This window comes from Gracilinanus agilis, chromosome 1 (assembly GCF_016433145.1).
Source record: "Gracilinanus agilis isolate LMUSP501 chromosome 1, AgileGrace, whole genome shotgun sequence".
NCBI lineage: Eukaryota > Metazoa > Chordata > Mammalia > Didelphimorphia > Didelphidae > Gracilinanus > Gracilinanus agilis.
The window spans coordinates 137,952,069-137,978,966 of NC_058130.1; the positions used below are offsets into that span (position 1 = coordinate 137,952,069).

Sequence of the window (26,898 nt, forward strand, 5' to 3'; positions counted from 1 at the left end):
TAGTTGTTACATATTTGCTTCAGGGAGCAGAGATCAAGAAAGTTGTGCAATAAGGAAGCCTTATGGGATATAGCAATACTGGCTACCCAATTAACTGATTTGGAGTTGAATTCTTTTCTTGACCATCCTAAATAGCCCATTTATGTAGGCCCAAAAGGAGGTTCAGATAAGTGAGATAACTCAACCAAGGTTGCACACTGAGACATTAATAGTTGCAGCTAACATTAGGTTATTTAGATGCCTGATGATGGGCCACTTCAGACCCTGGTTTCCTATCATCATTGAACCATAAGATATCTTGGGCTGATAAAGTATTAACATTGATGCCTGACAGTCACAGGATAACAAAACAACAGACCTACAAGGGATCTTTGACTCACCTTTCTTTTTTTTATTAATGTAGTTTAAAAAATTAATTTAGTTTGTTTCTTTCATTAAAAAGCAATTAACTCTATCCCTCTTCTCTCCAATAGAGAAGGCACCATTTGACCAAAAAATGTAAATCTAAAACTATGTTTTTTTCTTACTAATTTTATTGATCAAACAAGGGGTCTTTGAAATAAAACATGGGATGTCTGAACTGGAAAGCCTTTTAGAGAGCATCTAGTCTAAATTCATGATTTTTTAAATGTAGACATTGAAGACCAGACAGAAAAAGGAAGTCCTGAAATAACTCAAGTACTCAGAATGATAGCTAGTCATTTCCAGACTCGGGTCTTGAACCAAGACATAAGATCAACATTCAAAATTCAGCATATCCTCCACCTCACTTATTTCTCTTCCCTTAGAGCAATTGTGAATGGGAATCTTTGGAGCTTTCAGCCATTTCCACTGAGTTTTCCACTCAGCTGCTATGTGATCATTTTAAATTTGGGTACATTTTAATTTCATTCCAACAATGTTTCTTCTCCTTTCCTTTTAGGCTGAACAGAGAACACAAGGAAATCTGTGAATTAGACTGGTCAGATAAGGTAGAGACCTACAACATTGATGAGATGTGTGGACGTTACAACAACCGAAGCACCAACATTCAGTTCCATGCTCATTCAACCAAGTTTGAAGAAAGGTCAGTACTTTCTTGCTTATGTGGCACCTCATCTTCTTGTCTAGCCTCAGGCTCTTCATTTCTTGTGAATGCTAATATATCAGGCACAGTAATATGAGTTGGAGTGAGGGAGAAAATAAGCTGGGTGCTTACATTTCCTTTTCCAGGCCAGCAGAGTGGAAAAGTGCCTAGTATAACCTATCATTCAGTTCCATTTAGCTCTGGAATGGATTCTTAAGCTTATGTTTGAATGAGAGCATGCCTGATGTTCTGGAAATCCACATTAACATTGCTTTTGAATGGAATAATTAATCCATATTGAATATGTGATATGGTAAGAGTAGTATGCATCCATTTTCCAACCTCACTACTCCTCCACCTTCATTTAGTCAAGGATTCATCACCTTTCCTTGCATTTTTTAAATACCCCTTAGCTGGTTTCCATGCCTTCATTCCCCTCATTCTCAAATCTGTCCCATGGTCAGATTAACCTTCCTAAATCCCAGACGGTATCATGATACTCCCCATACAACACACACTCAAAAACCTTGAATGAATGAAAAAAGCATTTATGAAGCACTTTGTGTCTAAGCTCTCAAGTCTGGATTCAAGATTCTTAACCTGGCCCCAAACTTACTCTTTCTAGCCTTATCACACGCCACTTCCTTATATTTTTAGCCAAACTAGTTCTTTGTCCATGGTTCATGTCACATGCTTTCCTCCCCAAGTGCCCTTGCTCCTATTTTCCTCTCTGCCTGGAATACTCTCCCCTTCACATCTCAATCTATTAAAAACCAACCTTTCTTTCAAGGCCCAGCTGAGGTGCTGCCTCCTCTAGAAAGCTTTTCCAGATTTCCTCAGCCAAAATACTCTCTCCTAATGGTGAATTCCTTGGCCATTTCTTTGGAGTAACCTCTCCTTTGGCATTTTTTACCTCTGTTTTATGCAGTAGCTCAATTCAATATTCTTTTATTAAGGGCCCACAACAGGTATGGCACCTCTTATGTATTGAGGATATAAAAAAACAGGCAAAAACCAAAAGATCTCCTGCCTTCAAAGAGCTTAAAATTCTCAGAATTCTACTTAGCTCCTTAAAATTTACTCTGTTGTTCTGAGCTTAGAATTCTACTGTATTCCAGTTTTGCAGATATTAGACTTCATGAACTCACTGAGGGCAGAGATATCTCATCTCTTCATCTTTGTATTCCACCTCCGTTTATCCCTAACTCTCAAATGTCAGGCACACGAGTCTTTGTAAATTAGATGTCCATAAGAATTTACTAAATGTGGACATATGGGCTGGAATAATAGAGTTTCCATTGTAACACCTTAAAGACTTAAAAGAAAGTCTTACAAAAATGAAATTTCTGTAGGTTATAGTCCAACATCATCACCACTGCTCACATTTCCATGGAGCCTTAGAGGTTTGCAAATTTATTTCTTCTCAAGAACTTTGGGATCTAAGAACTGCAAAGATTATTTACAAATGAAGAAACTGAAGTTCTTAGAGATGAAGAGTTTTGCAGAGGCAACAAGGTGACTTAGTGGCTAGAGATCTAGACCTGGAGTCAGAAAGACTCATCTTCCTGAGTTCAAATCTGACTTCAAACACTCACTAGGCTGTGTGACCCTGTACAAATCACCTGCCTCTCTTTCCCTCAATTTCCTCACTATAAAATGAGCTGGAGAAGGAAATGGCAAAACACTCCAGTATCTTTACCAAGAAAATTCCCAATATGATAGGCAATGTAGACACTAAATGATCTCCCTAGTACAAATACCAATAATATGGAAATAGGTCTTAATCAATGACATGTAAAACCCAGTGGAATAGCATGTTGGCTATGGGAGGGATTAGGAGAAGGGGGAGGAAAGAACATGAATCATGTAACCATGGGAAAATTTTCTTAATTAATCAATAAATAAATTTCTAATAAATAAATGAATAATCCCAAATGGTGTCACAAAGACTCACATACAACTGAAAAATGATGAAACAAGAAAAACAATAACACGGCTAATAAAAGTTGCAATGAGGATTTCTAATTCTGGGAAGGAACCTATTCGTCCATTCCTCCCATTTTTAAGCCCTTTGAAAATAGGGATATTTGAATATTTCTATCTTTATAACCTTGAAAAGTACCTAAAAATAGTATAGGCTTTACAAATGTTTGTTGAATTGAATTCAAAGCCTTTTATAACGTGGCTCCTTCTTACCATTCCAATCTCCTTTTATCTTCTTCCCTGCTACATATTCTTCTATCCAGTGACACTAACATCCTAACGCAAGACACTATATTTCCCAACTCTGGGCATTTCATTCCCAGTTCCTGGAATGCTCTCTTCCTCAGCTGGGCCTCCTGGTTTCCCTTCAAGTCCCATCTAAAATCCTATCTCCAAAAGTTTTTTCCTAGTCCTCCTTAATGTTTAGTGCCTTCCCATTGTGAATATCTCCACTTTATCCAGGGTACATCTGATTTGTGCATAGTTGTTTGCATGTTTTCTCCCCTCTTTAGATTAAGCTCCTGAAGAACAGGAATTATCTTCTCCCTTCCTTTGTTTTTCCCAGTGTTTAGCACAGGATCTGGCCTATAGGAGGTGATTGTTAAATGCTAATCGACTAAATGACTGACTATAAGGGAGAGAAATTAGGTTAAAGAAAGAAAATAATTTGCCTCGGTTCTCCAGCTAGTCTATAAATCATGTTTCCTTATATCACTCCAAAATCACTGCTACTTTGGGTAAAAATGTCATTGTAACTTTCGTCCTTGGCCTCCTTGGATTCACTGATGATATTCTTTATCTCAGAAAGTCTCAGAGAATCTCGGACACTTTCAGAGGATCTACTTCCCCACCCCTCTGCCACTCTGTTATGTATTCTACTCCTTTTGAGAGTTGGCATATTGTGTAGTTTCTTCCAATGATCAACAGGTGGCAACCACCTCTTTCAAATGGACTATTTGCTTCCATCCCCTCAGTTTATCCCAGAGGATGATCTATGTCTAAATCCTTTTAGAGTCCTTGGAGCAAGTGAAGAAATAGATCATCTATGGTATAATTTTTCCTTTCTTCCTATATGTGTGTGACTACAGATAACAAAAGTTCAAAGGATGCTAGTGAAACCAGAAGAGTGGCTTTTGTGGAGAATGAAATGTAGTGCAATTCATAGGATCATAGATTTAGAGAAAGAAGGGCCATTCATTCCAATCCCCTCATTTTAGTCATCAGGGAACTGGGGTTAGGTGACTTGCTTGCTTAAAGACATATATCCAATATATGTCTGTAGTTAGAGTCAAACACAGGTCTTACTAACTCCAGCTAGGTCCAGCATTCTATTTGATATTCATCAAACTGAAAGGGATTCAAAAAAAGTCTCCAAGACTGACCTTTGTCTGCCTCTCAAGGTATAGAGCAAATAGGGCAGAGAAAAATGTGAAATGGGTATTCTAAATTTCTTCAGGTATTATATAAAACAGGCATTCTTAATCTGGAGTCTGTGGTCTTGAGCTGGGGATGGGGATGGGGGAATTACATTTTTATTTTCACTAAGTTTTAACTGAAATTTATTATTTGCTTTAAATGAATAAAATATGATTCTGAGGAGATATCTATACATTTTACCCCAAAGAGTAAGACAATTGGGTTAAGAACCTCCAGTAAAGAAATAGATACGTTTTTGACATTTGCCTCTGAAAAAACTAAATGGGACCCAGTTGGGGAATAGCCATAAAGAATATTGTGTGAAAGGGAATGGGGCCTGGAAGTTCATGGTTAGGGGCTAGGCCAAAGCAGAGGATTAATTGGTTTTATGAAACCTATGGAAGGAACCTAATTCATTCTAATTCAGGAAACTTTATTTTTTTTGGAGAACCCACTGTGATGGTAGTGCCAATATAGTAGCTTATGATGGTAGTACATAGTAGATATGATGGCAGGTGCTCTTCTCCCATAAAGGGAGAAGAAACTATACTATATATATATTCAAGGTTCTTAGAAGTCATAATGAAAGGAACCCAAGGCAGCAACTCTGAGCCTAGTCATGGTCAAGATACTGGGGCCAGAGGTTAGCTTCTGGCCCTGAGAATCATATCTAGTAGCCAAATCCATGCAGGGCTATAGAAAGGAAAAAGGAAAAGGAAAAGTAAATATTCTTCCTGGAAACCATTTCTCCTCTCTGCTATTTGAGTACAGTGGGACCATTCAAAGACCTAATCTGTATTGCCTTTATGTACTTTAGGCAGGCACCAGAATCCTCTCTCGGTAGGTTGTAGCCATGAGCTGGGTGGTGGTTGTGTTTTTTTTCTTGTTTTAATAAAAGGTTTTTTAGGGACTTCAGGGAGGAACTTAAAACCTCTCTTGGCTCTCTAGCCTCTAGAGAGTTTGAGAAGCTTAGTGCCCTATACAACCCAACCAAAATATGATCAATTTGGAACTAGAAAAACCATGAATAATTCAACTCCCTGACTTTACAGGGGAAGAAACTGAAGCCCAGAGAAGTCAAACTATTTACCTCAAGTTATACAGGTAGTAATAAGCAAAGGCAGAATATGAACACAGAGTTCTGTGGCACTAAGGACCTTTCCCCAGCTAGATTACTCTTTATAAAGTCTAGTAGCCCAGTCCTGTTTGTCAAAACTTCTTCGCCATAGCTTACCTATTCTTGAATACCAAAGAGGTCAACTGAATTCTCCTCTAAATAATATCAAGGTGGAAAATGAGTAAAGGAGATATGATTCCAGTAGTTAGACAAAAAAGGATTTCTTGGAGGAGGTAAACCTTGAAAAAGTCCACCTGAGATGCTAAATTGTCCCTTTAAGAAAGGATCAATAAGATCATTCTGGTAAACCCTAACAACCAATTTTGAGCAATGAGGAGGCATAGTTGTAGAGTCAAGAAGATTTATCATTTGTGACCAAATCTGGTCTCAGCATTGGGCAAGTCATTTAACCCTGTTTACCACAGTTTCTTTATCTATAAAATGAACTGGAAATGGAAATCCACTCTCTTTGCCAACAGAATTCCAAATGGGGTCACAATGAGTGGGACATGACTGAATGACTGAACACCATGACCAACCAATGATCTTTCTTTTCTCCAGATTCCTACTTATTTCTTTGTGCTATAGTCAGTTAGTCAATTAGCATTTATTAAACATATACTATATGTCAGTCTCTGTGCTAAATGCTAGGAATAGTCCCCCTCCCAAAAAAAGGCAAAATACAGTCCCTGATTTCAAGTTAACTTATGGATTAACTAAGGAGACAAAATGTAAACAATTATGGTCAAACTTTATATAGGATAAATTGGAAATAAACATAGAGAGAAAGCACTATCATAAAGGGGGTTTAGAAAAAGTTTCTTATGGGCTTTAAGAATTTAGCTGGGACCTCTGAAGGAAGCCAGGGAATTTAAGGGGGAGGAAGGAGTGAATTCTAGCGATGGAACATAACCTATGAAAATGTACCAAGACTAGAGATGGAGTATTGTTTGTGAAGAACAGAAAGAAGACCAATGTCATAGGAACAAAAAATTGCCTGAGGGGAGTGTAAGGTGTAAAATACTGGAGAGGTAGGAATGGGACAAGTTGTGAAGGGTTTTGAATGCCAGAGAATTTTCTGCATCAATTGAAGACAATGAGAAGTCATTAGAATTTATTGAATTAGGAGACAGGATGTGTATGACATGGTTGTCTTTAGGCAGATCAATTTCAAAGTTGAGTAGATGGACTGGAATGGAGAGAGACTTAAGTTTGAAGATCTTCATCACCTCATTTGACACTACCTACGATATCTAGGCTTATTTCCAGCTTTTTCTTGTTCCCATCCCCACCCCCTAACCCCAACCAGTATTTTCTATTATTTATTTAATTTTTTTAGTTACATGTAGAAACAATGTTTGACAGTTTTCTGACATTTTAGGATTTATATTTTCTCCCTCCCCTCTCCAGACCCAGTAGTGATAGCAGTTTATTTATGCTTTTATTTTGGGATTATGGTTTTATATGACTATTCTCTTGCAACAATGACCAATGTGGAAGTATGTTTTGCCTGATAATAAATGTATAACCTAGATCAAATTTCATACCACCTCCAAGAGGTGGGGAAGGAAGAGAGGGAGAGATGATTCAAGTAGTTAGGTACAGAAGGATTTCTTAGAGGAGGTGAACCTTGAAAAAGTCTACCTGGGATGCTAAATTGTCCCTTTAGGAAAGGATCAATAATTTCATTCTGGCAAATCCTAACAATTTGGATCATACAATTTCAAAAAATGTATGTTGAAAATCATTACAAGTAAGTGGGAAAATGTAATATTTTTGAATAAAAAATGGTATTCCATTACAACCTTAGACCACTTGTTCATCCATTCCTCAAGTGATGGACAACCCCTCAGTTTCTAATTCTTTGCCACAATAAAAAAAAAAAGCTACTAAACTATTTTGATTCAGGTAGGCCATTTTCCCTTATCTCTGATCTTTTTGGGACAGAGACTTAATAATGGTATTGCTGGATCAAATTGTATGCATAGTTTTATGACTCATTGAGCTTGGTTCCATATTGCTCTTCAAATGGTTGTATCATTTCACACCTCCACCAATAGTGTATTAGTATTCTAATTTTCCCACATCCCTTAAACATTTATCATTTTCCTTTTTGGTCAATTTAGCTAATCTGATATATATATATAAGGTGATATCTCAGAATTGTTTTAATTTGCATTTCTCTGGTCCATAGTGATTTGGAGCATTTTTAATATGGCTATGGATAGTTTAAATTTCTTCTAAGAATTTCCTGTTCCCATCTTTTGACCATTTTTCAATTGGAGAATGTTTTGTGTTCTTATAAATTTGACTCAGTGTTTGAGAAATGGGGCTTTTGTCAGAGATAACACTTGCTATAAATTTTTTTCTAACCTTGTTTCTCCTTGTAATCTTGGTTGCATTACTTTTTTGGTTTGAATAGAAACCTTTTAATTTAATGTAATCAAATCATCCATTTCATTTTTCATAATGTTCTCTTTGTGTTGTTTGGTCATAAATTCTTCCCTTATCCATAAATCTTACAGGTAAACTTTTCCATGTTCTTCTATTTTATTTATGGTGCTACCTTTTATTTCTAGAACAAGTATCCATTTTTACTTTATTCTAGGGTATGGTGTGCAGTGTTGATCTATGCCTAGTTTCTGTTATACTGTTTTCCAGTTTTCCTGTTTTCCCAGCAGTTTTTGTCAAATAGTGAGTTTTTTCCCCCAAAATTGGATCTTTCAGTTTATTAAACACTAAGTTGCTATAGACATGAACTGCCATTTATTCCATTGCTCCACTACTCTATTTCTTAGCAAGCAGCAGGCTGTTTTGATGATTACTGCTTCGCAGTATAATGTGAGATCTGGAATAGCTAGGCCTCCTTTTTTTTCCATTACTTCTCTTAATATTCTTGGTCTTCTGTTCTTTCAGATGAAATTCGTTGTTATTTTTTCAAGTTCCATGAAATAAATTTTGGATAATTTGATCAGAATGGCACTGAATAGGCAAATTAATTTAGGTAGGATTGTCATTTTAACTATATTGGCTTGGCCTACGATATGAGCAATTGTTTTTCCAATTGTTTAGGTCTGACTTAATTTGTGTGAAGAGGGTTTTATAACTGTGTTCATGTAGTTGCTGGGTTTGTATGCCTCCGGGTATTTTATATTGTCTAGAGTTATTTAGAATGGAATTTCTTTTTTTTTAATCCCTTGCTGTTGGACTTTATTGGTGGTAAATAGAAATGCTAATAATGTCTCTGAGTTTATTTTGTTTCTTGTGACTTTGAAAGTTGTTAGTTATTTCTAATAGTTTTTTGGTTGATTCTCTAAGATTTTCTTGATATACCATCATACCATCTGCAAAGGGCAATAATATTTCTTCATTGTCATTTAAATTCTTTCCATTTATTTTTCTACTCATTATTATAGCTAGAGTGTTTAGTACAATATTAAATAATAGTTGGATGACAGACAGTGCTTTATTCCTCTTCATATTGGGAAGAGTTATAGTGAATCCCAATTAGAGATAATACTTGTTCATGGTTTCAGATAGGTGTCATTTATCACTTTAAGGATGGTTCCATTTATTCCATTGTTTTCTAATGTTTTTATAATGAATGGGCTTTGTATTTTGTCAAATGCTCTTTTTGCATCTATTGAAATAATTACATGGTTTCTGTTGGTTTTGTTATTAATGTGGACAGTTATACTGAATGGCTTTTCTAATACTGAATGATTCCTATATTGTCCTGAAAGGGCTCTGTGATTCTGGTGTACATTATATAAATTGTGCCTCATATCATTCATACTATATATAAAACATGCACGTTGTACATATATATGCTTGTGTGTAATGCATGTGTGTCTAGGTTATTAAAGTATGTGCATGTTACACATTAGTCTGTTTTCACATATATGTATTGTGTATCTTTCTAGACACAAAGACATACATCCCTATGCATCTATATTTATACATACGTGTGTATGTGCATACACACACACACACACACACACACACAGAAATTCCTCAGTTAGACTGGGAACTCCTTGGAGCCAATAAACTTCTCCTGACTCCAGACCAGATCTCTTCTTGTTTCATGACTCCTTGAGTCCTCCAGTTCCAGGAAATACTGACTTTTTAAATATCCTCATGAACCCCTTTAGTGCCTCCTGTCCAGAAACATGGTCCAAGTACACCCACGACAACATCTACAAGGCAGAACGGGAAAAGATGGCATCCATCAACCTGCGGCTCCTGATGAACAATATCCTGAACGACACTGCGGAGGACCTCCGCTTACAATGTGACACTGTCAACTTGGCCTTTGCCAAGCGCTGTGAGGAGATAGATGATGCCAAGCACAAGCTGGATCACCACCTGAGGAAAGTAAGCACTTTTGACTGAGCCTTGCCTCTGCTAGCCACCTGCAGACATCCCTCCCTACCTCTAAGACCTCAGGGCAAAAGTTCTGTCAACAAGTTGGGTCAACAAACATTTCTTAAGCACCCACTATGAGTCAGGCACTGGAGATGCTAAGAAAGGCACCAAATATTCCCTGCTCTCAAGGAGCTCAGAAACCTAATAAGGGAGACAACAATGCAAACAGCTAGGTACAAATAAGCTATTTACAAGATAAACTGGAGATAATCAACAGAAGGGAAAAATAGTAGCACTGAAGGGGATCGAGAAAGGCTTCTTGCATAAAGTGTAGTTTTAGCTGAGCTGGGAAGGAAGCTAGAGAAACCAGAAGGTAGAGATGAAGAGGAAGAGTATTCCAGGCATGGAGACAGCCAGTAAAAATGTCTGGAGTCAGGAGATGGACTATCTTAGGGGGAAAACTACAAAGAAGACTGTGTCATTGGATCGCAGAGTAAGCAGGGGGGAGACAAGGTATGAAGAGACTAGAAAAGAAAGTAGTGGGGCAGGTAATGAAAGGCTTTGAACTCCAAAGAATTTTATTTTTGATCCCAGAGATGATAGAGAGCCACTGGAGTTTATTGAATAGGGATCATAGGAAATCATATCTCTGGGCTTTAGGAAGATCAGTTTGACAGCTGAGTGAAGGACTGATTGCTGTGGAGAGAAAAAAATAAAGAAGCCAATCAGCGGGCTATTATAACAACCTCGGTGTGCAGAAGCCCTATGCCAGAGCAGTATTTGTAAATGTAATAGGAGACATGGAAGGTGATATATGAAAAATGCTCAGTTAGAACTTCACTTTATAGCTAGACAGAAGGTTAGAGGTAATTAGTACACTGGCCTTCGGTAGCACCCCGACTAGTTATCATTCGGCCACTGCTTGGAGCCTTCCAGTGGTTATAGCCTAAAGTAGCTTCTTTCATCGTCAGAAAACTGATTGCTAGGAGAATTTTCTCCTTGAATTGAGCCCAAGATGTTCTCCCTATTATCTAAAATCATGCAGTGTCTGGGTTAAAAGGAAATAGTGCATTTGGCTCAAAATCCTCATTTTATAAAACCAAGGCATTCAGCATTGAAATGCTTCGTCAATAGACTTATATTTGGGAAGCAGCCAAGCTCATCCCCCAATGTGAATTGTCTGTGTCAGGGAACCATAACTCTTTCCATAACTTCTGACTGCTGGTCCTAGACCTGTGAAATTCCTCCTTTTAGTCAAGCACAAGCACCATGGGCCAGGCGTGGACCCAGAAAGGGACATTTCCTTCTTGTGTCAGTACTTATGGCCTCTCCAACCCAGAATCATTCCTTAGACTAGGCTTCCAAGGCTTATTCTGGGGAAAGCAAACAGATCACCTCAATGTTCCTTATTCCAAATCCCAAAGGGCAGTTCGCCAGCAATGCCTAGAGACCAGCAGCCAAGGATCCCCTCTGCCAAGACTTTCAGATATAAAATGGGGCTTCTTACCCAAGTTCTCCCTTCCCCAGCAAGCCCCAAACTGGTTGTTCTAAAAGCAGATCCCATTCAGCTACTTTAAAATAATTTGACATTTGGGATAATTTGGTGCAATTATAAAGTAGGAGTGACTCACTGTAGGAAGGTCATATTCTAAGGGAGTTTTGATGGGAATGAATGTAAGCCAGTTCCTGTGTTTTGTCAGCAGAAGTCTATAAACTCAGAACTGGGAGGGACCTCAGAGGCCATCTAGTCCAACTCCTGCCAGGGCAAGAATTCCCTATACAACATCCTGGGCAAGTTGTCTTCTATCTTCTGCTAGAGGACCTCCAGGAAGGTAGAACTCACGATTATTCATTTGTTAAGAGGTTCCCCTTTGTAATAAGCCAAAATCAACCTCTTATTTGCTTCCCTTTTTGGTACTAGTTTTGCACAATTCCCTGGGACTCAAGTTTCTTCATGTGTAAAATGATAGAATTGGACTAGAAAGTCTCTGAAATACTTCCCTTTTCATCATAAATTATCTGCACATTACAAATGAACAATGTGAGGCTTAGAGATAGATGTTCTGTAACATGCACAGCTAGTAAATAATGTAGCGAGGACTGGGTCCCGGGACCTTCTCACTCTGCCATGTTTCCTCCTTCTACCTTGTTAGATGAGGAAGAACAGATACCCAATTAAACTTGCTATGCCCCCTCATCTGTAAAACGATAGAGTAAGACTCAAGGACCTCTAAGTTTCAAAACTTGGCTACATGATCCTGTAATACTTCTCTTGCCATAACTTCCACCCACTCTACCCTAACAGGGTTCTTTCAGGGTTTAAGAGCACAGGGCACTTAGAATTCCCTTGAGCAACTCATGGGGACTTTTTCAATTTCTTACTTAGCAATGATTTATCATGTTTCTTGCATTAAACAAATTCAGACTACAGATCTAATAGCAAAGAAGAGGCACAGAAAACAAAATTTTCTGCAATCTCTGGATTCACTTCTGTCCCCATCTTATGAAACCCTTTCTCATTTCCCTAATTGTTTTGGCTCACAAAGCTCTCTTCTCTGACTGTTAGGACTAAGCCATATTCTTGGCTCTGCCAGCATCATCTCCAAGCTCTTCATGTGCCCAAGGGACAAATCTACTTTAGTATCAGTCCTTAGAACCAAACACATGTATACTCAGAAATGATATGATATTTAGGAATACAAAAAAGTAATATGCTGGAAGGAAGGAAAAGCTCCGACCTAAATTTGCTCAGTGAGGAGAAAAAGGATGGGTCTTTCAGATGTCTGAGTTTGGAAGTCAAAGACTTCATTCTTCACTCTAGTCAAGCAAGGAGAGCATAGTGGAAGATAGAATTCACAGCAGTTGCATCAGTCACGTCTCCAGTGTTATACAGAAAGGCAAGAGGAGTTATTGCAGACTTGCACATATCCCTGGATCTGTACCATCTACTGACCTGGTTTAGCTCTACCACTGTCTTGGGTGCTTGTTGAAGTCAAGGACCAGGTCTTTTTACCCTGATGCTTTCCCCTAAAGCTCCATAGCTATTTATATAGGTAAAGTTAATAATAGATGCATTATTTCCTGTGTAAAGACTTGGTTCCTTCCACAGATACTTGTAGAAATTGGTGAACAGGAAAAGAACATTGCATCACTCAAACAAGCCATCAAAGATAAAGAAACCCCCTTGAAACTTGCTCAGACAAGGCTTTATCACAGAGCTCAGAGGCCGAATGTGGATCTTTGCAGGGATGCAGCTCAGTTCAGGTAATGACTTTGACCTGGTTTCATATAGCTTATTTTTTTGTACACATATAGCATCCCCTTACCCAATCAGAAGGTCATTGTGGTTACTTTGGAATAATTCAGATTATACCCTGAACTTCCCTCTATTGTGTTATTTTATTGCTAGGTCATTCTAGAGATGAATAGGTCCATTAGCTTTTGCCTAATGTTTTTCCATTTAATTAAAACATGGTATAAAGAGGGAATTAAATAGCTTAATATTCTCTGTGCCCATACCCAAAGGAACACAATATCCAGATCTCTAGAGGAGTCATAACCTCATTTCCCTTTAGTTCCACATACTCCCACATGTTTTAAGGACCTGGCCAATTAAGAAATTCCAGTTCTAGAAATCTATACTTTGAATGCATGTCCTCTGAGTTGGAAACTTTTTCTTAGGGCTTCTTTAGGAGAGGTTGAAGAATAGCTAAAGTCTCTTAGGTTGGCCCTGAAGTCACTCACATGTGGGTCTAGGTATTGGGGTTGCCATGACCATGCTATTCCACTTGGTGCTCACTCTGCAAGAAATAGTATGGTTACAAGAAAAAGAGACTGAACTTAGAGTCAGAAAATTTGGGCTCAGATCCAAAATCTAATACTACTTTTCATCTCTCCAAATCTCATTTTCTTCTTCTGTAAAATTATGGAAATAATAAATCCCTTTATAGTGCCTATTTTGCAGGAGTATTGTTGGTGGGTGGGGGGTTGTTTTTGTTTATTTTTTTTAACATTAGGGTGCATTTGGAACTGATTGCATTAATGAAGAGAACTCCCAGGGAGAAAATTTCCTCTACTCATACAGGTTGACAAATTTATAGACATAAAAAGTTACATGGAGGAATTGAGTGGTAGAGTGTTTAGGTCATGGACACGTTTGTCAGGGGCAGGACTTGAACACAGGTCTTTAAAAGGCCAGCTTTCTACCTAGTACTCCAAGTTGCTTCTTCACTCAAATGTTCAATAACGAAAATAAACTGTGCTAAATGAGATAGTGATATGATTGCCAATGTTGCCAGATACATTTTGTGTCATTTACAATATTTTTTGCTTTTTAATTTTTTTCAATTAACTTTGGCAAATATATAACATTATATCAATAAAAGAGGGTGGTATTATCATTACACAAAGATCCTGGGAAAACAGCAAGCTCTCTAGGTTGGAACAGAAAGCCACCAGGGGAAAGGAGAGCCCAAACCTTGCCATTTTCTTGTTGGGTAGCCTTGGGCAAATTGTTCCCCCTCTTGTGGTGTCAGTTTCCATGTCTGCCAAATTGGAGGTAAAGTAGGGTAAAGGATCATTTCTGGGTGTAATGATCTATGAAAATAGCAGGAGAAACAGGAGCTCCATGAGAGCAACATGAGTTCTTCTTTCCACAAGGAAACTTCCAGGCTAAGCCTCTTTCAAGCTAGAGTAGAATTGAAATCATTATTGATTTGTCATTGTTGAGTTGTTTCAGTTGTATCTGACTCTTCCTGACCCCATTTAGGGTTTTCTTGGCACAGATACTGGAGTGGTTTGCCACTTCCTTCTCCATCTTATTTTACAAATGAGGTACTGAAGCGCAGAGTAAAATGACTTGTCCAGTTACATGTATCCCTGTTTGCCTCAGTTTCCTCATCTGTAAAATAAGCTGAAGTAGGAAATGGCAAACTACTTCAGTATCTTTGAATTGGAAATTGAGAGGATGTCCGTCAATTAGGGAATGGATGAATAAGTCACAGTATATGATTGTACTGGAATTGTACTCTAAGAAATAATGAACAGGATGATTGCAGAAAAATCTGAGGAGACATATGAACTCATGCAAGGCAAAGGAGAAAAGTGTACACAGTAACAACAATATTGTAATAATGATCAACTGTGAAAGACTTGGCGACTCTGACCAATACAATTCCAAAGGCCTCATGATGAATTCTGTCTACCTCCAGAAAGAGGACCAATGAACAATTAGTGCAGAACAAAGAGTACCTTTTTTACGTTTTCTCTTTTGCAACATAGCTAATATGTTTTGTATGGTTTCACATATATAATGGACATCACATTTCTGTGAGAGAGGGTCTGTTTGGAAATGTCAGTAAGATTTCCTGAAGAGCAAAGGCAGGGGCCAGCCAGATAGTCATTAGATCAATACAGCAAGGGAAGTTTAAAAGTTTTGACTTCTAAAAAGACTTGAATGCATTACCCAACTGACAAATGGTCAAGGGATATGAATAGGCAGTTTTCAGATGAAGAAACCCAGACTATCAATAATCACATGAAAAAGTGTTCTAAATCCCTCCTGAATAGAGAAATTTAAATCAAAACAACTCTGAAGTATCACCTCACACCTAGAAGATTGGCCAATATGACAGTAAAGGAAAATAATAAATGTTAGAGGGGATGTGATTGGAACACTAATCTGGAAGGCTATTTGGAATTATGCCTAAAGGGCTTTAAAAGAATGTATGTCCTTTGATCCAGCAAGAGATAATGGAAAATATTTGTAGAAAAATATTTATAGGTGTGCTTTCTGTGGAAGCAAAAATTGGAAAACAAGGGGGTGTCCATTAATTGGAGAATGGCTGAACAAATTATGGTATATGATGGTGACAGAATACTATTGTGCTATAAGGTATGATGAATTTATGGATTTCTCGAAGAACTGGAAAGACCTACATAAAGTGATGCAGAGTGAAATAAGCAGAACCAGGAGAACATTGTACACAGTAACTGAAACATTGTAGAACAATCATACATAACAGACTTTGCTACTAATAGCAATGGAATGATCCAGGGCAATCCAGAGGGACGTATGAGAAAGAAAGCTATCCACATCTAGAAAGAGAACTATGGGAGTAGAAATGTAGAAGAAAAACATATAATTTATCATTTGGTTCTATGGGTATATTATTGGGGGTTTTGGTTTTAAAAGATCACTCTAGGTTCCGGGTTAAGATGGCGGCAGAGTAAAAAGCAGCTCTTAACCTCTCCCGACCAAAACACACAAGACTCCTCAAGGGGACATAAAAACAAGTCCAGAAGAACGGAGGAACCCCACAACAGGGTGCAGCGTGGAAGGTACGTGGAATCGGGACATTTCCATGCTATAAAGGGGTGAAACAGCTCTCACTAAATCGCTGGGCTGAGCAACCACCCCACCCCCATCCCCTCCACACACACCACCTATAGCGCCGAAGTCAGCTAAAAAGAAATAGAGCAAGTTTGGGGCACCCATCGAGTCATTGGCAGCTCCAGGGCCTGTTCCTGAGAGCAGCAAGAATTGGGACCCCAAAAAGCCAAAGAACGCACGTGAACTCTGAGCGCGGGCTCAGAGCACAGGTACGGTGGAGGTGTGGGTGGAGGCAGACACAACCACAAGCTAAAGCTCTGAAACTCTGAGTGGGGAACCAGCGTAGACGGATATACAACTGTGGAAGCAGTGCCCTGAGACTTGTAAAGGAACCTCCAGCAGAGGATCAAGCAAGGGGGTCAACCAGGGGGCTTGACCTTGGAAAAAACCAGACCTCAGACCTCAGGAGCAAAAAGACCGCAGACAGACCATGAGCGCGAGGATAAAGCTAAGAAGCTGCTGGGCTAATGATGGCTACCCAGACTCAGGAAGTTCAAAAGAAAGATAAACAATAAGAAAAAGAAGTCTTTAACACTCGACAACTTTTACACAGAGAAAATCCAGACAACCAAGCAAACAGAGGAGGAGAACAAACAAGCATCTGGACCCTCCTCAAATAAGAAAAACTCACAAGCTATGGAAGAATTCAAAAATGAGATTCTGAGGAAGATGGAAGAGATCTGGCAAAAAAATAACAGTTTAAAAGGTAGAATCTTGCAATTGGAAAGTGAGGCTCAGAAATCAAATGAACTAATTAGCAAATTGAACACCAGAAATGACCAGATTGAAAAGATCATACCTGAAAACTCAAAGTTTAGAGCTGAAAACCAGTCCCTAAAGGCTAGAAGTCAGCAATTAGAAGCTAATGATCTCTCAAGACAACAAGAACAAATAAAACAAAGTCAAAAGACTGAAAAAATAGAAGGAAATATGAAATATCTCAATGAGAGAGTGACAGACCAAGAAAACCAGTCTACAAGAGACAATTTGAGAATCACTGGTCTTCCAGAAAAAACAGAAATTAATAGAAACCTGGACTCCATACTAAAAGAAATTATTCAGCAAAATTGCCCTGAAGTCCTACAACAAGAAGGCAATATAGTCATTGAAAGGATCCATAGAACATCCACAACATTCGATCCAGATAAGAAAACGGCCAGAAATATAATTGCCAATTTCAAGAGCTTTCAAGCAAAAGAAAAAATCTTACAAGAAGCCAGAAAGAGATAATTCAAATATCAAGGAACACCAATCAGGATCACACAGGATCTGGCAGCCTCCACGCTAAAAGACCGCAAGGCTTGGAATATGATATTCAGAAAGGCAAAAGAGCTGGGCCTGCAACCATGGATCAACTACCCATCAAAATTGACTATATATTTCCAGGGGAAAGTATGGGCATTCAACAAAATTGAAGAATTCCAAGTATTTGCACAGAAAAGACCAGGGCTAAATGGAAAGTTTGATATCCAACCACAAAAATCAAGAGAAACATGAAAAGGTAAATAAGAAACAGAGGGGAAAGAAAGAAAACTTAAAATTTTAAAATTTACCTTTTTAAGGGCCTCAGTAATATCTAATTATCTGTATTCCTATGTAGAGAAATGTTATGTATAATTCTCTGTAGTGAACTCTATTCACTATTATAGTATTCACTATTATAGTAATCAGAAGAATAATTCACAGGGTGAGGGTGGAACACTAAATAATCTAAGATGACATGGGGGATGGGAAAGAGGGGGTGAATAGCAGGGGACACCAAGAGAAACTTGAGTGAATAAGAAAAATAGGATATTCTATTACAATACAAAGAGGGCATGGGAGGGAGAGGGGACAAATACTATTATAAGAAGGAGAGGAAGAGAGCATTAAGAGGTAATAATCAAACCTTACTCTTAGTGTAATCAACCTGGAGAGGGAAGAGTAGCTATACTATCCAGAGAAAGTCAGAAGGGATAAACCAAGGGAAACAGGGGAGTGGGGAGGTCAAAAAAGGGAGGGGAAAAGAAGGGGGAGGGAATTCATGAGGCCTTTAAAAACAAAAAGTGAGGGGGGGAAATAAGGGAGGGAATAGAAAGGGAAGTTAATCAAAGGAGGGGATAAGGGATAGCGGCTCAATAGCAAACCACAGGTTTAAAAGGAAACAGTATAAGAAAAATTGGGTAGGAATAGGGGAGGATATGAAAATGTCAGCAAATACACAACTGATGATTATAACTCTGATTGTGAATGGGATGAACTCGCCCATAAAACGGAAGCAAATAGCAGAGTGGATTAGAAACCAAAATCCTACCATATGTTGTCTATAAGAAACACATATGAGACAGGTGAACATACACAAGTTTAAGGTTCAGGGCTTGAGCAAAATCTTTTGGGCGTCAAATGAGAAAAAGAAGGCAGGAGTGGCTATTATGATTTCTGACAAAGCCAAAGTAAAAATAGATATGATTAAAAAAGATAGGGAAGGTCATTACATCCTGATTAAAGGCAGTATAAACAATGAGGAAATAACACTGCTCAATATATATGCACCAAGTGGCATAGCACCCAAATTCATAAAGTAGAAACTGGCAGAGCTCAAGAAGGAAATAGATAGTAAAACCATACTAGTGGGAGATCTAAATATTCCTCTTTCAGATCTAGATAAATCAAACCAAAAAATAAATAAGAAAGAGGTAAGAGAGGTGAATGAAGTCCTAGAAAAATTAGATTTAATTGATATGTGGAGAAAAATAAATAGGGACAAAAAGGAATACACCTTCTTTTCAGCTGCACATGGCACATTCACAAAGATTGACCATGTTATAGGGCATAGAATCATTGCAAACAAATGCAAATGAGCAGAAATAATAAATGTAACCTCAGATCATAATGCAATAAAAATAATAATTAGTGAGGGCACCTGGACAGGAAAATCAAAAACTAATTGGAAATTAAATAATATGATTCTCCAAAACCAATTTGTCAAAGAAGGAATCATAGAAACAGTCAATAATTTCATTAAAGAAAATGACAATGATGAGACATCCTACCAGACTCTGTGGGGTGCAGCCAAGGCAGTACTCAGGGGGAAATTTATATCCTTGAGTGCATATATTAACAAATTAAGAAGGGCAGAGATTAATGAATTGGGCATGCAACTCAAAAAATTAGAAAGCAAGCAAATTAAAAATCCCCAGATGAAAACTAAATTAGAAATAGTAAAAATCAAGGGAGAAATTAATAAAATCGAAAGTAAAAGAACTATTGAATTAATAAATAAGACTAGAAGCTGGTACTTTGAAAAAACAGATAAAATAGGCAAAGTACTAGGCAATCTAATAAAAAAAAAGGAAAGAAGAAAACCAAATTGACAGTATCAAAGATGAAAAGGGAGACCTCACCTCTAATGAAGAGAAAATTAAGGCAATCATTAAAAACTATTTCACCCAATTATATGGCAATAAATATAACAATTTAGGAGATATGGATGAATATTTACAAAAATATATACTGCCTAGATTAACAGCAGAAGAAATAGAATACCTAAATAATCCCATATCAGAAAAAGAAATTGAACAAGCCATCAAAGAACTCCCTAAGAAAAAATCGCCAGGGCCTGATGGATTCACAAGTGAATTCTATCAGACATTCAAAGAGCAACTAATCCCAATACTATACAAATTATTTGATATGATAATCAAAGAAGGAGTCCTACCAAATTCCTTTTACGACACAAATATTGTACTGATTCCAAAGCCAGGAAGATCAAAAACAGAGAACGAAAACTACAGACCAATCTCCCTAATGAACATAGATGCAAAAATCTTAAATAGAATATTAGCAAAGAGACTCCAGCAAGTAATTAAGAAGATCATCCACCATGATCAGATGGGATTTATACCAGGAATGCAAGGTTGGTTCAACATTAGGAAAACCATCCACATAATTGACCATATCAACAGTCTAACAAACAAAAATCACGTGATAATCTCAATAGATGCTGAAAAAGCCTTTGACAAAATACAGCATCCATTCCTATTGAAAACACTGAAAAGTATAGGAATAGAAGGACCTTTGCTAAAAATAATAAACAATATATACCTAAAACCATCAACAATGGGGATAAATTAGAAGCCTTTCCAATAAGATCAGGAATGAAACAAGGATGCCCATTATCACCTCTATTATTTAACATAGTACTAGAAACACTAGCAGTAGCAATTAGAGAAGAAAAAGAAATTGAAGGTATCAAAATAGGCAAGGAGGAGACTAAGCTATCACTCTTTGCAGATGATATGATGGTCTACTTAAAAAATCCTAGAGAATCAACTAAGAAGCTTGTAGAAATAATCAACAACTTTAGCAAAGTTGTAGGATACAAAATAAATGCACATAAATCATCAGCACTTCTATACATTTCCAACACACTAGAGCAGCAAGAAGTAGAAAGAGAACCACCATTTAAAATCACCCTAGACAATATAAAATACTTAGGAATCTATCTACCAAAACAAACACAGCAATTATATGAAAACAACTACAAAACACTTTCCAAAAAAAAAAACAAAACTGGATCTCAACAATTGGAAAACCATTAATTGTTCTTGGATAGGACGAGCTAACATAATAAAAGTGAACATTTTACCCAAATTAATTTACCTATTTAGTGTCATACCTATCAAATTACCAAAAAACTTCTTTACTGTATTAGGAAAAACTATAACAAAGTTCATTTGGAATAACAAAAGATCAAGAATATCAAGGGAGATAATGAAAAAATGTGAAGGAAATGGGCCTAGCAGTACCAGACATTAAACTATACTATAAAGCAGCAGTCATCAAACAATATGGTACTGGCTAAGAGATAGAAGGGAGGATCAGTGGAATAGACTTGGAGTTAATGACGTCAGCAAGAAAGTGTATGATAAATCCAAAGAGCCCAACTTTTGGGACATGAATCCACTATTTGACAAAAACTGCTGGGAAATTTGGAAAAAATATGGGAGAGATCAACATCTCACACCCTACACCAAGATAAATTCAGAATGGGTGAACGACTTGAATATAAAGAGGGAAACTATAAATAAGTTAAGTGAACACAGAATAAATAGTATACTTGTCAGATCTCTAGGAAAGGAAAGACTTTAAAACCAAGCAAGAGTTAGAGAAAATTACAAAATGTAAATTAAATGGTTTTGATTATATTAAACTAAAAAGCTTTTGTACAAACAAAAACAATGTAGTCAAAATCAGAAGGGAAACAACAAATTGGGAAAAAATCTTTATAACGAAAAACTCTGACAGTGGTCTAATTACTCAAATATACAAGGAGTTAAAGCAATTGTATAAAACATCAAGCCATTCCCCAATTGATAAATGGGCAAGAGCCATGAATAGGCAATTTTCAGGTAAAGAAATCAAAAGTATCAAAAAGCACATGAGAAAGTGTTCCAAATCTCTAATACTTAGAGAAATGCAAATCAAAACAACTCTGAGGTATCACCTCACACCTAGCAGATTGGCTAAAATGAAAGAAGGGGAGAGTAATGAATGTTGGAGGGGATGTGGCAAAATTGGGACATTAATGCATTGCTGATGGAGCTGTGAACTGATCCAGCCATTCTGGCTGGCAATTTGGAATCATGCTCAAAGGGCTATAAAAGAATGCCTGCCCTTTGATCCAGCCATACCATTGTTGGATTTGTACCCCAAGAGATCATAGATAAACAGACTTGTTCGAAAATATTTATACCTGTGCTTTTTGTGGTGGCAACAAACTGGAAAAGTATGGTATGTCCTTCATTTGGGGAATGGCTGAACAAACTGTGGTATATGTGGGTGATGGAACACTATTATGCTAAAAGGAATAATAAACTGGAGGAGTTCCAGGCAAACTGGAGAGACCTCCAGGAACAGATGCAGAGTGAAAGGAGCAGAGCCAGAAGAACATTGTACACAGAGACTGATATACTGTGGTAAAATCGAATGTAATGGGCTTCTGTACCAGCAACAATGCAATGACCCAGGACAGTTCTGAGGGATTTATGGTAAAGAACGCTACCTACATTCAGAGGAAGAACTTCAGGAGAGGAAACATATAAGAAAAGCAACTGCTTGAACGCATGGGTTGGGGTGGACATGATTGGGGATGTGGACTCGAAACTACCACACCAATGCAACCACCAACAATTTGGAAATAGGTCTTGATCACAAGGACACATGACAAAACCAGTGGAAATGTGCATCGGCCATGGTTTGGGGGAGTGCGGGTGGTGAAGGGGAAAGTAGGAGCATGAATCATGTAACCATGTTAAAAATGATTATTAATAAATGTTTAAATTTAAAAAAAAGAAAAGAAAAAAAATGAATCAATGGAGCATATAAAATGTAAACATATAAAATGTAAGCATATAAAACATAGCTCATACAAATTATGTTAGCCATACTGTATTGTATTGGTAATGTATGTTTATACACACATGTGTATGAAATAAAGTTCATGATTTGTAAAAAAAAAAGATCACTCTATTACAAATATGAATAATATGGAAATGGATTTTGAGCAGTAAGACATAGGCGAACCAGTGGAATTGCTTGTCAGCTCTGGAAACGGAGAGGAAGAGAGGAGAGGGAGAGAATATGAATCATGGAACCATGGGAAAATATTCTTTAAAAATTAATTAATGAAAAAGATCAAAGATCTTGAATGCTTAAGAATTCAGTTTAGACAAGGATCCATTAAGTATGTAAGTTGTGCAAATTAAGTAAGAAGGAACATGGAGAAGAAGTAGAAAAAGAAACTGTTACCCAGAGAAAAATGGGAAGTCATAGAGTAAGACTATAAATGGTACAAATGAAAGGGGAATTGGACTTGGAAGCAAAGGATTTAGGATCAAGTTCAGGTCCATCACTGCCACTAACCTAGTCACTTCTTCCCTTGGGGTTCTTTATTGGCAAGATGTGGAATAGATCAAATAACCTCCAAAGTCCCTTCTAGATTTAGTATTTCAAAATTCTGTTTGGAGTGCAACTGGAACTTGAACCCAGATCTAAAGATGAATAGCCTAGTGCTCTGTAAATATCATCTGCCTCCTCAATGTTCCCTTGATGCCATGTAGACCCATGTTTAGTATGTATTAATGGTTACTTGTGCACCAAGTGATTGCTAAACAATCTTGTCATAATAACTATTATAACTTGTCTTTGCAAAGTGAAAGCACTTTAAGCTTCCATCAAGTCTATGAAATGGGCAATGAAAGCATCATCATCTCCATGCACCATGATTATAGATGAGGAAAATGAAGACACTACAGATAAACTTTCTCAAGTCATACTGTTAGTAACTGATAGACTGAACTCAGGTCTTCTTCAACTTCAAGATCAATGCCTGATCCACATACCATGATGCTAATTATTCAGGGAAATTAATTTTTCTCATAGAAAATAAGTCAGGTAAAGATACATTTTGGAGTTTATATTACTCTCCATCTACCATATTACTCACCTGAATCTCTATATTGAATTTATGGGATTCTAAACCCTCCAAGTGAGGATTTTTTTAACTTGATTCATGGTTTCCCATTGCCAATGCTGCCAAGATGCATTTTGTGTCACTTAACAATATTTTTTGCTTTTTATTTGATTTTTTCAATTAACAAGATTTCACTTTCCCTCCTTTCCATATCCCCTTTCTTAAAAAAAGTTATAAAACCCTGATAACAAATAAGAAGTTTGACTATGTCCAAAAATAGGTGTTTCATTCTGTATATGGATACCATCCTATCTCTGTCAAGAAGTGGACAGAATTCTTTATCACTGGCCCTCTGGAATCATGGGTGATTAGAGTTCTTAAGTCTATCAGTATTGGTAATTTCCTAACAATGATATAGTTGTAGCATAAATTATTCTCTGCTTTAAATCAGTTCACACAAGTCTTCCCAAGATTTTCAGAAATCATCCATTTCATCATGTCTTGGGGCTTAGACTCCTTGAAGACAGAGTGATTATTATTTTTTTTTTTGGCTTTTATCCCCAGCACCAAGCATATTTGCTTGGCACTGTTTAGGTGCTTAATAAATTATTGTTAATTGATGAAAAAAAACTTAGGACTAGAAAGAATAAATGACTTTCCCCAAAGCCACACAGATATAGGCAATTTTCTGGCAATGATCTTATCTGTACTTAATAAGACCGTTCTTCAGATTACAAATAAGTCACCTCTTGTTGGATCCATACTTGGGCTCGGAGCCCTTCCAGCTTGGTACAACCCAGTGGGACTTTTCAATCTCTGGGAGTCCAGGGTCATCTCTTCATAATAATGAGGCATTAAAGGAGATCTTTAGATCAAAACTATATTATTATCTGTGTTAACTGTGTATTTAGCACTTGATGGTTTTCAAAGTTTATTTGTATATATTATTTCATTTGTTATGCATTAGAACTCCCAAGAGAGCAGAGCTTTTTATTGTTCATTTTATAGAGACTAAAACTGGTACATAAAGGGAAAGAGACTTGGTCAGGTTACATGACAAATCAGTCATAGAGGCATGACTAATACCCTGGCAGGATTGTCAGCCTGGGGGTGAGTGTGGGAGGGGACACATACAAACATTTTTTAACTTTAATTTGTATTACTAATTTCTCAATCATTTTTTAAAGTGTAGACCAGTGGTTCCCAAACTTTTTTTGGCCTACTGCCCCCTTTCCAGAAAAAATATTACTTAGTGTCCCCTGGAAATTATGAAACTATTTATTGAACTCAGAATATAATGTAAAACAAAAAAAGTGTGGCCATCACTGCTCCTCTGGATCACTGCAGCACCCATCAGGGGGTGGTAGCATCCACTTTGGGAATCACTGGTGTAGACAATTAACTAAATAAGAAATCAAGCCCTGATTTTGCATTTACCAATTTCTGAGATGTTTACAATGTTCACACTGACCATTTAATAAAATAGCTCTAGTAACCTGCAACACAACACTGAACTCAGTTTCCCTGATTCCTGGTCCAGAATTATTTTCTTCTTACAAGAAGAAATTTACCAGAAACCTTCTACACACACACATATTCACACATGCACAGACATCTATTTTAAATGAATTCAACCCCCAAAATGTTGGGGGGGGGCAGCTGGGTAGCTCAGTGGATTGAGAGTCAGGCCTAGAGACGGGAGGTCCTAGGTTCAAATGTGGCCTCAGACACTTCCCAGCTGTGTGACCCTGGGCAAGTCACTTGACCCCCATTACCCACCCTTACCACTCTTCCACCTAGTAGCCAATACACAGAAGTTACATTAAAAATGTAAATAAATAAATAAATAAACAAACAAACAAACAAACAAATAAATAAATAACAGAATGTTGGATTTAGTTATGTTTTTATTAAAAGAAGAAAGCTATCTATTTGATGATAATAAACACATCTCATAAACTAGTGGTTCCCAAACTTTTTTGGCCTACCGCCCCCTTTCCAGAAAAATTATTACTTATCCCCCTGGCAATTAAATTTTTTTTAATTTTAATAGCAATTTATAGGAAAGATCAATGCACCTGTGGCCATCATTGCACCCCTTGATCACTGCAGCACCCACCAGGGGGCAGTAGCGCCCACTTTGGGAATCACTGTCATAGACTTTTCCATTCTTTATTGGTGGATAAACTCTTGAGATACTGAATGAGTGACATTCACACAATCAGTCATTTTCTACTATGTACCTCCCTACATAGGCATCTAAGTCCATTAAAAGAGATGCCATGACCAGATGTCTGATGTCATAGCTCACTACTGCCAGCATTCCACTTGGACAAGCAGAATAGTGTAATAGAAATAGCATTTAATTAGACACATGAGAGTCTGGGTCCTGACCCTGGTTCTGCTACTTAATAGCTTATGGTGACCATGACTGAAACTTCCTCCAGTTACCCCAATTTCCTCATCTTAAAATGAGGATATATGTATGTACTTGATTATCTTTGATATCTATGCAGTTTTAATTCATGGAACCAGAGGAAGATAGGATCCCAGGATATATCTTCCCCTGCCACACTAATCAATGGCTCTGGTGAATGTGCTCATTCTAATCCTTCTGCTCTCTGTCCCTGTGTCTTTATGGTTTAGGCTAATCAGCGAGGTTGAAGAGCTACATATGTCCCTCAAGGCCCTGAAAGATAAGCTTGTGGAATCAGAGCAAGCCCTGAGGAACCTGGAGGATACTCGGATGAACCTGGAGAAGGGAATTGCCATCAAGGCCAATAGTCTGTTCATTGACCAGCAGAAGTGCATGGCACACCGGACGCGCTACCCCACCATCCTCAGGCTGACAGGCTACCAGTAGGGATCCAATATCCTCTTCTCAAGATCCTCTTAATCCAAGGAAGAATCATGGAGGGGCACTGCTATTCTCAAAAAAAGAATAGCCCCATTGTTTCATAGAAAACTTGGGTTACACAAAATAAAATGTGTTTACTTTTGCATATCTTCCTTCCAGTTACTGACTATCCTTTGACATTTATAAGTTAGGTGGTCCTAGACAAATCACTTAACCTCTGCTTGCCTCAGTTTTCTCATCTGTAAAATAA

The 26,898-nt window shown here is 37.6% G+C and overlaps 1 protein-coding gene across 1 annotated transcript in view; it reads left to right on the plus strand.

The window, feature by feature from the left end:
• Positions 1-26,654, plus strand: part of TEKT4 (tektin 4) — a 50,541-nt gene extending 23,887 nt beyond the window's left edge. Inside the window, exons 3-6 of the mRNA XM_044657112.1 lie at positions 923-1,066; positions 9,734-9,956; positions 13,057-13,211; positions 26,438-26,654. Of these exons, the coding sequence (XP_044513047.1) occupies positions 923-1,066; positions 9,734-9,956; positions 13,057-13,211; positions 26,438-26,654 (739 nt within the window). The remainder of the gene's footprint in view (positions 1-922; positions 1,067-9,733; positions 9,957-13,056; positions 13,212-26,437) is intronic.
• The last annotated feature ends 244 nt before the right edge of the window (positions 26,655-26,898 follow it).